Below are 13248 nucleotides of genomic sequence, written 5' to 3'. Positions count from 1 at the left end.
AATTGCGATTTTTGTTTTGTTTTATTTGTAATAAAACCATGGCTAATTTTCGTAAGAGCAATTTCAGAAATTTCGATTTCAGTGTTCAGTGTGGAAACGGCCTTAAAGAAATTGAATGATGCTAAACATTTAATTAATTTTAAACAGTAACGCAGTTGACAGTGCGCCTACTTTGAATATTCATATTTTGCCATTACACACAGTGAAATGACTGTGAATGAAAAATGACAGAGACTAGTGACATTTACATAGGCTACATATTCTGATCTGATCTGCTGTCGCTTCATGCATCAATTGGTGTTTGATGATTATTTTTGGCCAGAATAAGCTGCAATGTGGAGCAGACTTCATGGCAAAAGTCTTGAGTCTGTGACACTAGCCAAATCCTGCACCGTTTGTCTCGGTAATAGACCTCAGTCATGGCAGAGCCATATTTAATGTTTGGCTGTGAGGGACTGAAGCACAGCATAGTTTAGCAATAGTTTAACGTCTTTCCAAAAGTCTTCCAGTCGAGCGTTTCAGTTGTGAGTTCTGAAAGTGACGTGATCTATGGCTCTGTCTTTGTCGTCCGTGTAACATTTAACATGGCATCCGTACTATTAGGCAGTTCTTGATCGCAGAATAAATCATGGGTGACAGCTGTTGAATTTTTTGGGGTTTTTTGTGCCACACTTTGCTGAAATTATAGACAATTATGACTTCTTGCTGGATTCTTGTTGTGTTGCACCTGGTTAGGGCACGCTGTTTGACCCCTTGTAAGTTCTCAACTGATCTACAATTGGATAAATAAATAATTTAACCTTAACTACCCCAGTAGTTTTATTTATTTAATAAAAGCACAATGAATTATGTATTGTGTATAATTTCCAAAAATTACAGTATGGACCAAAAAACTGTTAAGGTGTCTTAAGGTTTGCATTTGACCCCACCAAATATACTGAAATAAAAGTTAAAGTATTCTTCATCCTCTTTGGCATTAGGCAGTGTAGGCGATAAAGAGAAGCATTGGAATGATGGTCAGCATTGTTTTCTGAGGTTATTCAAAGGTATATTTGCTTGAAGCCAGCAGTCAGTATAATTTCAACAATTAAAAAAAGTATAATAATTGCAATAATTAGCCAAATACCAGTGAAGAACTACACTACTTACAAATCCTAAAGAGAGCTGTCAATAAGACAATCGCAGCTAAGACACCAAGACGGGAAAAAAAAAGTTACTGCTGTTTACCTGTATTTGTGCAATTAGTGTACATTTACAGTATGTGTCACGTCATATTGTCATCTAATTGAAATCGTCATTGGTTTTGTACCACTTTTTGTGTTTTTTCTGTAATCATTGGAAGCTTATTTCCGTCACTGAATAAAAATGGTAATTGAGACTTTTTTGCATAGCATTTTGTCTCACAATCTCACAACAGACGTTTCTTCTCAGAATTGTGAGTTCATAGCTCGCGGTTGCAAGCTATAAATTCATAAATGTGAGTTTACATCTAGCAGTTCTGGATGTGTTCTTTATTTTTCTCTGAATACTGAATCTGTGTCTCGCAATTCAGTTTTTGTTTCCAGCACGAAATTAAAAAAAGAAAAAATAATTGCAATTTTTCTCTGAATTTTGACTTTACATTTTGCAATTCTGTTTTTTTTTTTGATGCTTGTCAGCTGCTTTGATGATCTATATTGTATAAAGTGCTATAGAAATAAAGGTGACTTGACTTTTGAAAATTGCCTCTGTGGTTCCTTTTCATGTGGAACTCAGTGCTGCGTCATGACATTGATACTATGTGAATGCTCCTGCAGCGCTTGAAGCACGTTTGGGAAATATGGCAATTCTACTGGCCATCAGAATGGTGACGTAACGTAACTGCATCACCATGACCATAAATAAAATCCTGAAATGCACGCCACCAGATTCTTTGTCTTCAGGTAGCCGTTTGTTTGCACGTCTCTGTGTTAAATCCTTTGTGTTCTTTAGGAGTAAAAAACATTTTGGTAAAAGTTCTGTAATCTCTCTGGGGTTTTATGTGAAAGATGGCATCCGCAAAAAAATGCAAGCAGTGTGTTCCGCCATACTCTCGCTATCTGTGTGTGTCATCTGCTTGGGAGCGGAGAATGCTAGATCGGCTCTCGAGGGAACCAATTACCCTCATTGTGAACATTTCACTTTGAGGAGGATCCACTCATGCCTGGCTCTTTTCATTAGCAATGGGTGTCAGCCGTCTGCACCCGTGGTTCGGGTCCAAAGTCTGCCAAGGCGGCGCTCTAACTCAGGTCGTGGGGGTCCCAGATGGAGATCTGCCATTCTTCACGGATTCAGGTATTGAGGTCTTGGGGCAGCCAATACTTGGCTCGTATTCACAGTTGATGGGACGCTTGCTAGCTATCTCTCAGCTTCGGCATCATCATTTAAAAAGGTGTACCAGGCTGTTAAAGAACTGGACTCTGGCAAGGGTCTTCATCCTGAGTCAGTCAAAGAACTCCCCAGGGCCACAGAATTAGCCCTCTGTGCCACTAAGCATACGGACCCTTGCTGTTCGATGACTGTGTTGGTTGCCATGGTTGGTTGCATCTGTGACTCAAATTGTCTGGCATCAGGGAGAAAGAGAAAAGCTTCCTTCTGGACACTCCGGTTTTACCATCTGGCCTGTTCATGAACGCAGTTAATACTGTCGTCAACAGGTTTCAGGTGGCCAAGAAGCAATCGGTGGCATTCAGACAATTTCTCCCTCACCGGAGCCAGGAGCCATAAGCTTCCACAAGCCGTCTCCAGCTAGACCCTAGCCTCTCTAACAAAGAAGGGAGGCGCAATGGGCCAGTGTGGCTGCCCAAGTTCCCCCCAGCAAGATTGGTGGCATCGCACACAGCTGTCCAAAGCAAAGGCTGTTTTAAGGACAGTCATCATTGTTAGGATGGCTAAAAAGAAACTGAAGGTCATGACTGCAGGGCGATGAGGGTATCTCCATTACATCGAGTCTCATCTCCCCCCTTGGGGACTCCTCCACTCACCCTGCCACCTCTGGTGTTTTAAGAGGCGGCAGTACCTGTCGGGGCTTCCCCCCGATCTTCGCTCAACAAAGCTCATGGAGAGTAGCTATTCAAGAAATATTGAATCATATAAAGATGTTTGAGGCGACAAGTTTGAGGGGTTCCTTGCCAGTATACTGTTTTAAGTTCCCAAACAAACGACCCCCCTGTTACAAGTCGAGTCAGGTTTTTACAGCCATTACTGTCTAGTCCGCAAGAGGGAAGGGGGGTTGCATCCAATTTTAGACCTGCGGGCTCTGAACCATACTCTGCAGACTTACAGGTTCAAGATGCTAACGCTCAAAATGCTTGTCTCATATTCAATCTGAGGTTTGGTTTGTTAAGATGGACTTAAAGGGGACATCGGATTAAATGTTCACTTTTTTTGCTTTTAGATCTGGCATGTCTGCCAGCTCAGAAAATATTAAAAGAAAACACGCAACCAGTTTGTTATGGGCTGTCTAAGTCTGAAACTGTGTCATCCACCGAGCTGTTTCAATATGCAGCAGGTTTCTATGTAAATAGCTAGTTATTTGAATAAGACCAACTCCAAGCCATATATGAAGTCCAAGGATGCGATTCACGTTTTGTGTTGACGCCCCACAGAAGAGAGGAGCGGGGTTAGCAGAGCTCATTACCATTTAAAGAGACATTCACCGAAACAGGTCGCTGTGAACAGAGCTGTTTTTGACAAAGTAAAAAGGGTGTTGTTTTACATGACCGTTTAGGACTTTTAACCAAAGTATGTTATAGACATTTTACGAAGACCCTAAGGCCTCATACCAATTTGTGGAAAATGGGCATCCGATGTCCCCTTTAAAGGACGTGGTCTAACCCAAGGCAGTTAGCAGTTTGGCAACGAGATGTGATTCTTGTTCACTTGAGACATCTGGGTTTGAGGCTGAATATCAAGAAGAGCATCCTCTTAATGAGTCAGAGGACTTCTGGGGGTGGTCTGGGTCTTGCCATGCAGGCACAATTGTCCCCTGCTCAAGTGAAGTCCATACTTGCTGCCTTGAAAGACTTCAGGCTAGGTCGAGAAATTTCTGTCCGCCAATACCAGAGATCATTTGGTCTTATGGCAGCCATCACCAACATGATATCTTTGGGGCTTTTGCACATGAAACCATTTCAGTTGTGCCTCAAAAACAGAGGACAAGTGTTACATGCAGAGGCCTTCTTTTCCTTTCAATGTGGAAGGAATCCCGGTTTCTCACCTTGGGTCCCACACTGGGTACAGGGTGCCACAAGACAGTGGCTACAGATGCCTCCCTTACGGGTTGGGGAGCCATCCTGGATCGTTGCCCAAGCAGTCTAGGAATGCTGACATCTCCTTTGGCACATAAACTGTCTGGAGATGAAGACTGTATTTCTGGCTATCATAATTTTATTTTATTTTTCTGGACCTGAGAGGCCACCACATGTTGACGGACAGACGGACAACACAACAGTAGTCTCATACATAAATCACCAGGGAGGTCTGCGTTCATGCCACCTGTTCAAGTTGGTGCAGCAGATCCTGCTCTAGGCTCAAGTTATATTCAGGGGCATTTAAATACTGGAGCAGACATCCTGTTGAGGAAGGAGCTGAAGCCTGTGGAATGGAGACTCCACCTCGAGGTTAATTTGTCAAATGTTCGGCAGCATGGAAGTGTACCTGTTTGCTCTGAGGAGACAACCCACTGTTTTCCCCAATTTCCCCCAAATTGCTTTGCTTTTCTAGCCAGATTTAGTCAGGACGGAGTTTACCTATTGCTAGTGGCTCCGTTCTGGGTGGCCTGAGTGTGGTTCTTGGACCTGATATCTTTCCCAGAAGGCTCTCCTTGGGGGATTCTGATCAGGTGGGACCTTCTCTCTCAGGCACGGGACACAATCTTTCACTCCAGGCTCAAGATATGGAAGCTATGAGTCTGGCCCCTGTGAGGTACCCGCTCATAGATTCCATTCTTTCAACTTAGGTTGTTGAGACCGTTCTGAATATTAGTGCACTTTTCACTAGTCCTGGAAGGATTATCGAGGGCTCCATTTGAGTCTTTGCAGGCAGCCTCAGAGAAGTTTCTGACCCTCAGATACCTCGCTTAAGAGATTAAGATATTTGCAGGCCTTATCAGCTGCACCCATCTGCCTAGACTTTGCCCATGGACTTGTTGAAGTGATACTGCATCCATGGCTGGGTTACATCCCAAAGGTAGCATTTCTGACCATTAATCTGGTCGTCCTTCAAGTCTTCTCTCTTCCCCTGTTTGACTTGCTGGAGCTAGAGAGGCTTCATCTCTTATGTCCATTCAGGTCCCTTAGGATTTATGTTGACGTTCAAGCCTAAGGCATAAATCTGATCAGTTATTGGTTTGCTTTGGAGGTCAGGGCAGGGGTTCCCCCAACTACAAGCAGCACTTATCACAATGGAATGTGAATGCGATTTCTTTCACATATGAGGCACGCAGCATGGCTTCACCTCTACGTATCAGAGCCTACTCTACCAAGATTGTGGCTTTCTCTAAGGCTTTAGCTAAGTGTGCGCCCTTGCATCCAGCAAGTGCTGTGGAAGGTTGGTCCTACCCATCCACATTCAAAATCTTTTACAGTCTGGACATGGATTAAATTCCAGAATCTCAAGTCCTTTTGGGTCAATCCCTTTTACGGTGACCTTACTGGTTGGTCTTTTCCTTCTGACTTATGTTGTGCCTCTAGGCGCCATGCACCACATTCAAAGTGTGGGAATTTATTATTGATGTGTTTGTGTCGTGGCAGGCCGGTCCTTTCCACACCTAGTTATGTATGTATTTGATGAATCGGATTGATATTTCTGACCATTAATCTGGTCGTCCTTCAAGTCTTCTCTCTTCCCCTGTTTGACTTGCTGGAGCTAGAGAGGCTTCATCTCTTATGTCCATTCAGGTCCCTTAGGATTTATGTTGACGTTCAAGCCTAAGGCATAAATCTGATCAGTTATTGGTTTGCTTTGGAGGTCAGGGCAGGGGTTCCCCCAACTACAAGCAGCACTTATCACAATGGAATGTGAATGCGATTTCTTTCACATATGAGGCACGCAGCATGGCTTCACCTCTACGTATCAGAGCCTACTCTACCAAGATTGTGGCTTTCTCTAAGGCTTTAGCTAAGTGTGCGCCCTTGCATCCAGCAAGTGCTGCGGAAGGTTGGTCCTACCCATCCACATTCAAAATCTTTTACAGTCTGGACATGGATTAAATCCCAGAATCTCAAGTCCTTTTGGGTCAATCCCTTTTACGGTGACCTTACTGGTTGGTCTTTTCCTTCTGACTTATGTTGTGCCTCTAGGCGCCATGCACCACATTCAAAGTGTGGGAATTTATTATTGATGTGTTTGTGTCGTGGCAGGCCGGTCCTTTCCACACCTAGTTATGTATGTATTTGATGAATCGGATTGATCCCAGGCTTGACCCCTTTGGGTTAATTCATTCTTCAGGCCAAGGGGGTTGTGCTTGTGTGTATTTCACAAATGTTCTTGTTAGGCATTCCTTCAGTATGTCGATGTTGGTATTAACATTCCCATTGCATTAACGTAATGATGCAGCATTGAGTTTCATTTAAAAGAGAAGCGTCTTCCTTCAGACAGTTAGAATCTGGTGACATGCATTTCAGACATCAATTTATGGTCTTATACGTTATGTCACCTTATGTAACCTGAAACGATTTTGTCCACAGTGAACAGTGAATGTCAGTGGGGTCCAATATTGTTCAAATTCTGTTCCACAGAAGAAAGAAATGTATACCGATTTGGAACGACATGTGATTGTGTAAATAAGGACAACATTTTCATTTTTAGGTTAACAATTCCTTTAATATAATGTGTTGCCTCATGTTACCCTGTTGTGCATGGGTTGAGCATATATGTATTTTATAAATAGATGAATATGTTAAGTATCTGTCAAATAGCTTAATCAGAATGGTACTAAATTAAATTTTATTTTTGGTCCATCATAAAACAATAATAGATATCATGTAGCTTCTGTATGGGCTATGTAAACTTAGGAGCAAAAATGTATCTGAATACTGTTCATCTCATTGCTACTGTCTAATGTGCAACAGGTATGCAGTTGTGTAACATTTGTTTCTTCAGATAAAATCATTGATGTGTTAAACTCACAGCTGCTGCTTACAGTCTGACTACACAACCAGCAGAAAGTGTGATGGACACTGCATACAATATGTGCTTATTTATACAGTGTTACACAGACTTGTCATTCTCTTTTTTTAAGTGAATCTGCAAAAATAAATAAATGACTAAGATGGAAATTATATTTTGATATATCTTGATAAATTGGCCAAACACATTTTTTTCTCCCATTACAATTAGTATAACTTGCAACTTGGTCCTAATTTGTATGCAAAATATTTTCTTCTTCTTTTGATTATGGGATTAAATATAATATGTTTTTGGCATTTTTTTGTAAGATTCACTTAAGGCAGAGAATATCCTGAATGTCAAATGCTTCTAAAATGTTGGATTTGTTTAAATGAGCTTTTACATGTGAATCTAAAATGACAATGTGCTTTTATTGTGTGAGTTGTGAATTTATCTTGATGGATGACATTCACAACACAGACACGTGAATAAGTGTGCATGATTTTTTTTTTGGTGTGTAACATGCAAGTGTTGTTGTGATTGTCATGCTCTCCAGTAGTTGACATAAATGACACCTGTGACAATAGTTTTCTCCACACATTTTAAAGGCAAGCAAGATACATTCAGTACAGGGCTTGTTTCTTGTTCGTTTGTTGTTGTTTTGTTTTTTTTGTTTCTTGTTGCATGACAGTAAATTTAACATATTCAGGCAAAATTACCATATGAGGGAGTGCACTAAATGTATATATACATTAGTTCAGGTTAACTAATGATAGTTAAGTCTTGCTAATGATTATGTTGATTAAAAAAGATCAATCATTCCGATGCCTTTCCAACTTGCCAACTCAGGTACAATACTAACATAAATCATTGAGCATTATAAATACGAAGAGACATTAGAACCAACCAATTAGAACTGATCTCAGATCTGTCAGTGCTCATTATTCTCTCCAACCCTAGCTCTGTTTAATAGAGTGCAGTCTTGTTTTTTTTGGGGGAAAGCAAAAGCATTCCAATAAAAATGTTCAGCAGCATAAAAATAAAGAATCAGATTCTAATTGTAATAAAAACAGTGCTAGCTCTGCTGACCTAGGTCTGGTTTCTCCAGTGCAACTCATATTACACAGATCTCAGGTTAATATAAAAGGTTTAATTCTGTCTGTGCCTGTTTATTGTGCTGAACTGAATCTTTTTGTCTTCTTGTTTCGGTAGAGTTAAAAGAATAGTTCACCAAAATGAAAATTAGCTTGAAGTTTACTCATTCTCATTAGTTTATTGTTATTGGCTCAATGATGATTGCTGGTTTGTTTCTTACAAACACGCAGCTTTTGTCTTCTCCAGATGTTAACTGATGGACTGGAGTGCTGTGGATTATTGTGATATTTTTATCAGCTGTTTGGACTCTCATTCTGACGGCACCCATTCACTGCAGAGCATCCATTACTGAGACACTGATGTTACATGTAATGTAAAATTACTCCAAATCTGTTTTGATGAAGAAACAATCATCTTAGAAGGCTTGAAGGTGAGTACATTTTCAGCAACTTTTCATTTTTGGGTGAACTATTCCTTTAAAGCTTGATCAATAGCATGCTGTCATTTACTGCAGAAAACAATTGAGCTTTTGATTTAGTTTGTAAAAACAAAAATTGAGTTTACAGTAATGCACTTGCAATAGCGGGAGTCTACGGGGCAAGACATTGTACTGTTATAAATGTTAAAATACATACAATTTCAAAAGTGTAACCTCAAGACTAGACACAAAGCTAATGTGAGAATATCAGTTACTAACCTTCTCTGTGCACAGCATATAGCTTCACATTTCAGCTTTAACCCTCACTGTGGTGCACTTACCCGAAGAAGTTCATTGTAAATGCATTGCTGTAAACAACATTTGTTTTTTTATACACTGAGGGGCAAGTCCAGATGATTTTCTGTGGTAACCGACAGCATGCCATGCGATGCATTTTGGGTTATGGAACAGGTGGAGTTATGAACCACATTCTGAGGCACTGCACACTGTGATGTTCAACAATGTCTGATGGGAAACTGACAGTAGTTATTTAATCCAGCCAACCGGTGTCTTTCGATCTGAAATCATGGAATGACACAAACACGTTTTAAAAGTGAAGCGCTTCGCTTTTCATTGTCACTGACGCAGCTTGTATTTGTCAAACACACAAAGCAATACTAACACAGTTCTCTGGTCATGTTAACCTATGACCTTCATGACTATTTGTGAAATATGATCTTTAAAGTATGCCTCTGTCCACTTAGTGCAAAGAATGCTGACCGCTGAAGCCAAGCCCCACGCGTATATGATGCCTTGCAAAAGTATTCAGACCAGCATCCAATTCGTAAATTATAATGAACTACAAATCCTGCATATAAAGAAATGAAGTGTGTATCTTGCGGAAAACAGATTTTCAAAAATAATGAATTTTCAAACACCTGCCAATATCCACGCAAGCAGCCCCTGTTATATCAGGCCCAGACAGACTTCTCAAACAGACTGCACTTCCATTTGGTGCTGATACTGGTGCAGAAGTTCTTTCATTTTTTTCTAAATACACTAATTTAATACAGGATATATAGATGTAAGAATAAGAATATAATCTTAGAAATTATATATTATATGTGAGCCTGGAGCACAAAAGCAGGGGTATATTTGTAGCAATAGCCAAAAATACATTGCATCGCTCAAAATTATCGATCATTAAATCATTGGGATATTAATTAAAGATCATGTTCCATGAAGATATTTCGTAAATTTCCTACCGTAAATATATTAAAACGTAATGTTTGATTAGTAATATGGATTGCTAAGAACTTCATGTGAACAACTTTAAAGATGATTTTCTCAATATTTAGATTTTTTTGCACCCTCAGATTCCAGATTTTCAAATAGTTGTATCTCGACCAAATATTATCCTATCCTAACAAACCATACATCAATGGAAAGCTTATGTATTCAGCTTTCAGATGATGCATACATCTCAATTTAAAAAAAAATTACCCTTAAGACTGGTTTTGTGGTCCACGGTCACGTATAGGATATTAATTAAAGGTCATGTTCCATGAAGATATTTCGTAAATTTCCTACCGTAAATATATTAAAACGTAATGTTTGATTAGTAATATGGATTGCTAAGAACTTCATGTGAACAACTTTAAAGATGATTTTCTCAATATTTAGATTTTTTTGCACCCTCAGATTCCAGATTTTCAAATAGTTGTATCTCGACCAAATATTATCCTATCCTAACAAACCATACATCAATGGAAAGCTTATGTATTCAGCTTTCAGATGATGCATACATCTCAATTTAAAAAAAAATTACCCTTAAGACTGGTTTTGTGGTCCACGGTCACGTATTATATTATATTAAGAAAGCATTCTTATAATTAATTTTACACAAATGAAAAATATTTACCCTACTTATAACGCAACTGTCTATGGGAGCTTATTTCTGAAAAAAAAAAGTCAGAACTGCAAGAAGAAAAGTCTGAATTGTGCATGAAAAAATTTGAGATTAAATTATGAGATAATTATAGAATCTGTTAAGCATCGTGCTATGCAGTTGCTAGGATTTCTGGTTGTTTGCTACAGGGTTTTAAATACTGCTCCAAGTCAAAGAGCTCATCAGCAAGTGATATTCTGATGCAGTCTGCTAAAAACTCCTGAAGCCTGAGAGAAAGCTCATTCAGCGGGACATTCAGCACTAGCTGAAGAACAGAGAGCCGAATGTGCTGGAATGGCACAGTTATAGCACTGACGTCACAATCTGTGGCACTATTGGAACATTGTAATGCAGAAGGAACATCTGACTAATCTCAAACAACCTGGAGCAAATCTGCCTGGAAAAAAACAGGCCAAAATGACATCTGGACAGTGCGCTCATGCATTCATACTCCAATAGTATTCATAGTCTCAAAGCTGCAAGGGATGGCTCTACAAGATTTAAAATTTGGGACTAAATGCATATATTACATTTCATACATGCATGTTTCATTTTGATCTATTTATTTATTTTGACTTCGTAATGTTTAATCATCTTCCAGTGAAAATGATCTAATTCTCTCCAGTCACGTGTGTGGACATTTAATATTTGACAACCGTTTTGCAACAGAAATGTTTATGATCAACAGCAATATAGAGTGACGCAAGCTACTCAACGTTTTATCAAATTTTGCTGATTTGAAAATCTTTAATTTATGTGGTTCACGTAATTCATAATCACGTGTGACGAGACCAGAACTATTTTGCATTTTCAACATATTAGGCATATGAATAAGATTAAATGTGTGCATAATTTAAAATAAAAAAAAATATTTTCAAACTAAAAATAATGTTCTTCTTTCTTTTCCCATCTCGCTCACAGTCTGAGGCGTCATCTGAGACAGCACCTGGAGAGAATATGAAAATCATCTTTTTGTGAAACGTGTTCAGCAAGGATTCATTACATTGATCAAAAAAGACAGTAAAGACTTTTAGAACATTACAAAATCTTTCCATTTCAAATAAATTCTGTTCTTTTAGACTTTCTGTTCATCAAAGATTTGTTTCCACAAAAAAATGAAGCAGCACAACATTGATAATAATAAGAAATGTTGCTTGTTTGAGCATCAGATCAGAATAGTAGAACCCTTGTGAAAAAGCACACTTTAGCAAACTTTTAAAGCGAAAAATGATATACTTTAAAGAAAACACATATTATGTGCAAACTGTTTTTAGACACTTAACTGCATGTTATTTGCAATGAGAATGTTTTATAGTTTAAATTGATATTAAATGCATTTAGTTGAACTTGTTGAAGAGTGCTTTTCTCACCCACTGAAGTAGGACTAAAGTACATCTTTATATGTCATTTCATAGTTACTTCTGTTGTCTTTGAAATATGGTTAAAGTCACTGCTGAATGTACAGATTTGTGGCAAACTAAAATATCCTTTAATGTCATTTCTATTGAAACATGTATGTCATGTTTTCAAATATATTTGTAGTTGCACATTTGAAATGATGAAGTAGCAGTTTAGTACATTTCAAATATATTAACTTTAAATGTAATATCAAATAACACACTAGAGTTGAAATTATAATTAAGTACTTTAAATGTACTTTAGTATGTAATTCAACACATCAAAATAAGTGTACTTCTTTAAAGACTTTTAATTGGACAAAACTGCACTATTTTTTAAAAGTTAATTTTTTTCAAACAGTCTTGAAAGTTTATTCTCTTTAGGTACACTTAAGTGGTCTTTTATTGCATTGATATTATAATGTCTGCAATCACAGTTTTTAAACAAAATATACATTTAAGATTTGATGTACACTAAAAGTGCACATTTAATATCTATGATTAAGCACTTCTTTTTCACAAGGGAATGATTTCTTAAGGATCTCGTTCAAATTCAGCTTTGCATCACAGGAATAAATTACATCTGAAACTATATTTTAATAGAAAGCAGTTATTTTAAATTGTAATAATATTGCACAATGTTACATGTTTTACTGTGTTTTTGATCAAATAAATGCAGCTTTGGTGTGCAGAAGAGAATTCTTTCAAATACACGAAAACAAATCCAGCCCTAATGGTAGAGAGTGTGTGTGTCTGTGTCTGTGTCTGTGTCTGTGTCCGTGTCCGTGTCCGTGTCCGTGTCCGTGTGTCTGTGTCCGTGTCTCTGTGTGTCCGTGTGTGTGTGTGTGTGTGTGTGTGTGTGTGTGTGTCTGTGTGTCTCTGTGTGTCTCTGTGTGTGTGTGTCTGTGTGTCTGTGTCTGTGTCCGTGTCTGTGTGTGTCTCTGTGTGTGTGTGTGTGTGTGTGTGTGTGTCTGTGTGTTGTGTGTGTGTGTATGTCTGTGTCTGTGTCTGTGTCTGTGTCTTGTTTCTTGTGTCTCTGTGTGTGTGTGTGTGTGTCTGTGTCTGTGTCTTGTTTCTTGTGTCTTGTGTCTGTGTCTGTGTCCGTGTCTGTATGTGTGTGTCTCTGTGTGTGTGTGTGTGTGTGTGTGTGTCTGTGTCTGTGTCTTGTTTCTTGTGTCTGTGTCTGTGTCCGTGTCTGTATGTGTGTGTCTCTGTGTGTCTGTGTGCGTGTCTGTGTGCGTGTCTGTGTGCCTTGGCGGGTG

The 13248-nt window shown here is 38.9% G+C and overlaps 1 protein-coding gene across 1 annotated transcript in view; it reads right to left on the bottom strand.

Moving 5' to 3' along the window:
- Window positions 1-11463: 11463 nt before the first annotated feature.
- LOC107557754 (voltage-gated potassium channel subunit beta-2-like) overlaps window positions 11464-13248 on the bottom strand; it is a 31211-nt gene continuing 29426 nt past the window's right edge. Inside the window, exon 15 of the mRNA XM_016241279.1 lies at window positions 11464-11535. Within this exon, the coding sequence (XP_016096765.1) occupies window positions 11464-11535 (72 nt within the window). The remainder of the gene's footprint in view (window positions 11536-13248) is intronic.

This window comes from Sinocyclocheilus grahami, unplaced genomic scaffold (genome assembly GCF_001515645.1).
Source record: "Sinocyclocheilus grahami isolate Dianchi unplaced genomic scaffold, SAMN03320097.WGS_v1.1 scaffold618.1, whole genome shotgun sequence".
NCBI classification, from domain to species: domain Eukaryota; kingdom Metazoa; phylum Chordata; class Actinopteri; order Cypriniformes; family Cyprinidae; genus Sinocyclocheilus; species Sinocyclocheilus grahami.
This window is presented reverse-complemented; position numbering and strand designations above follow the sequence as displayed.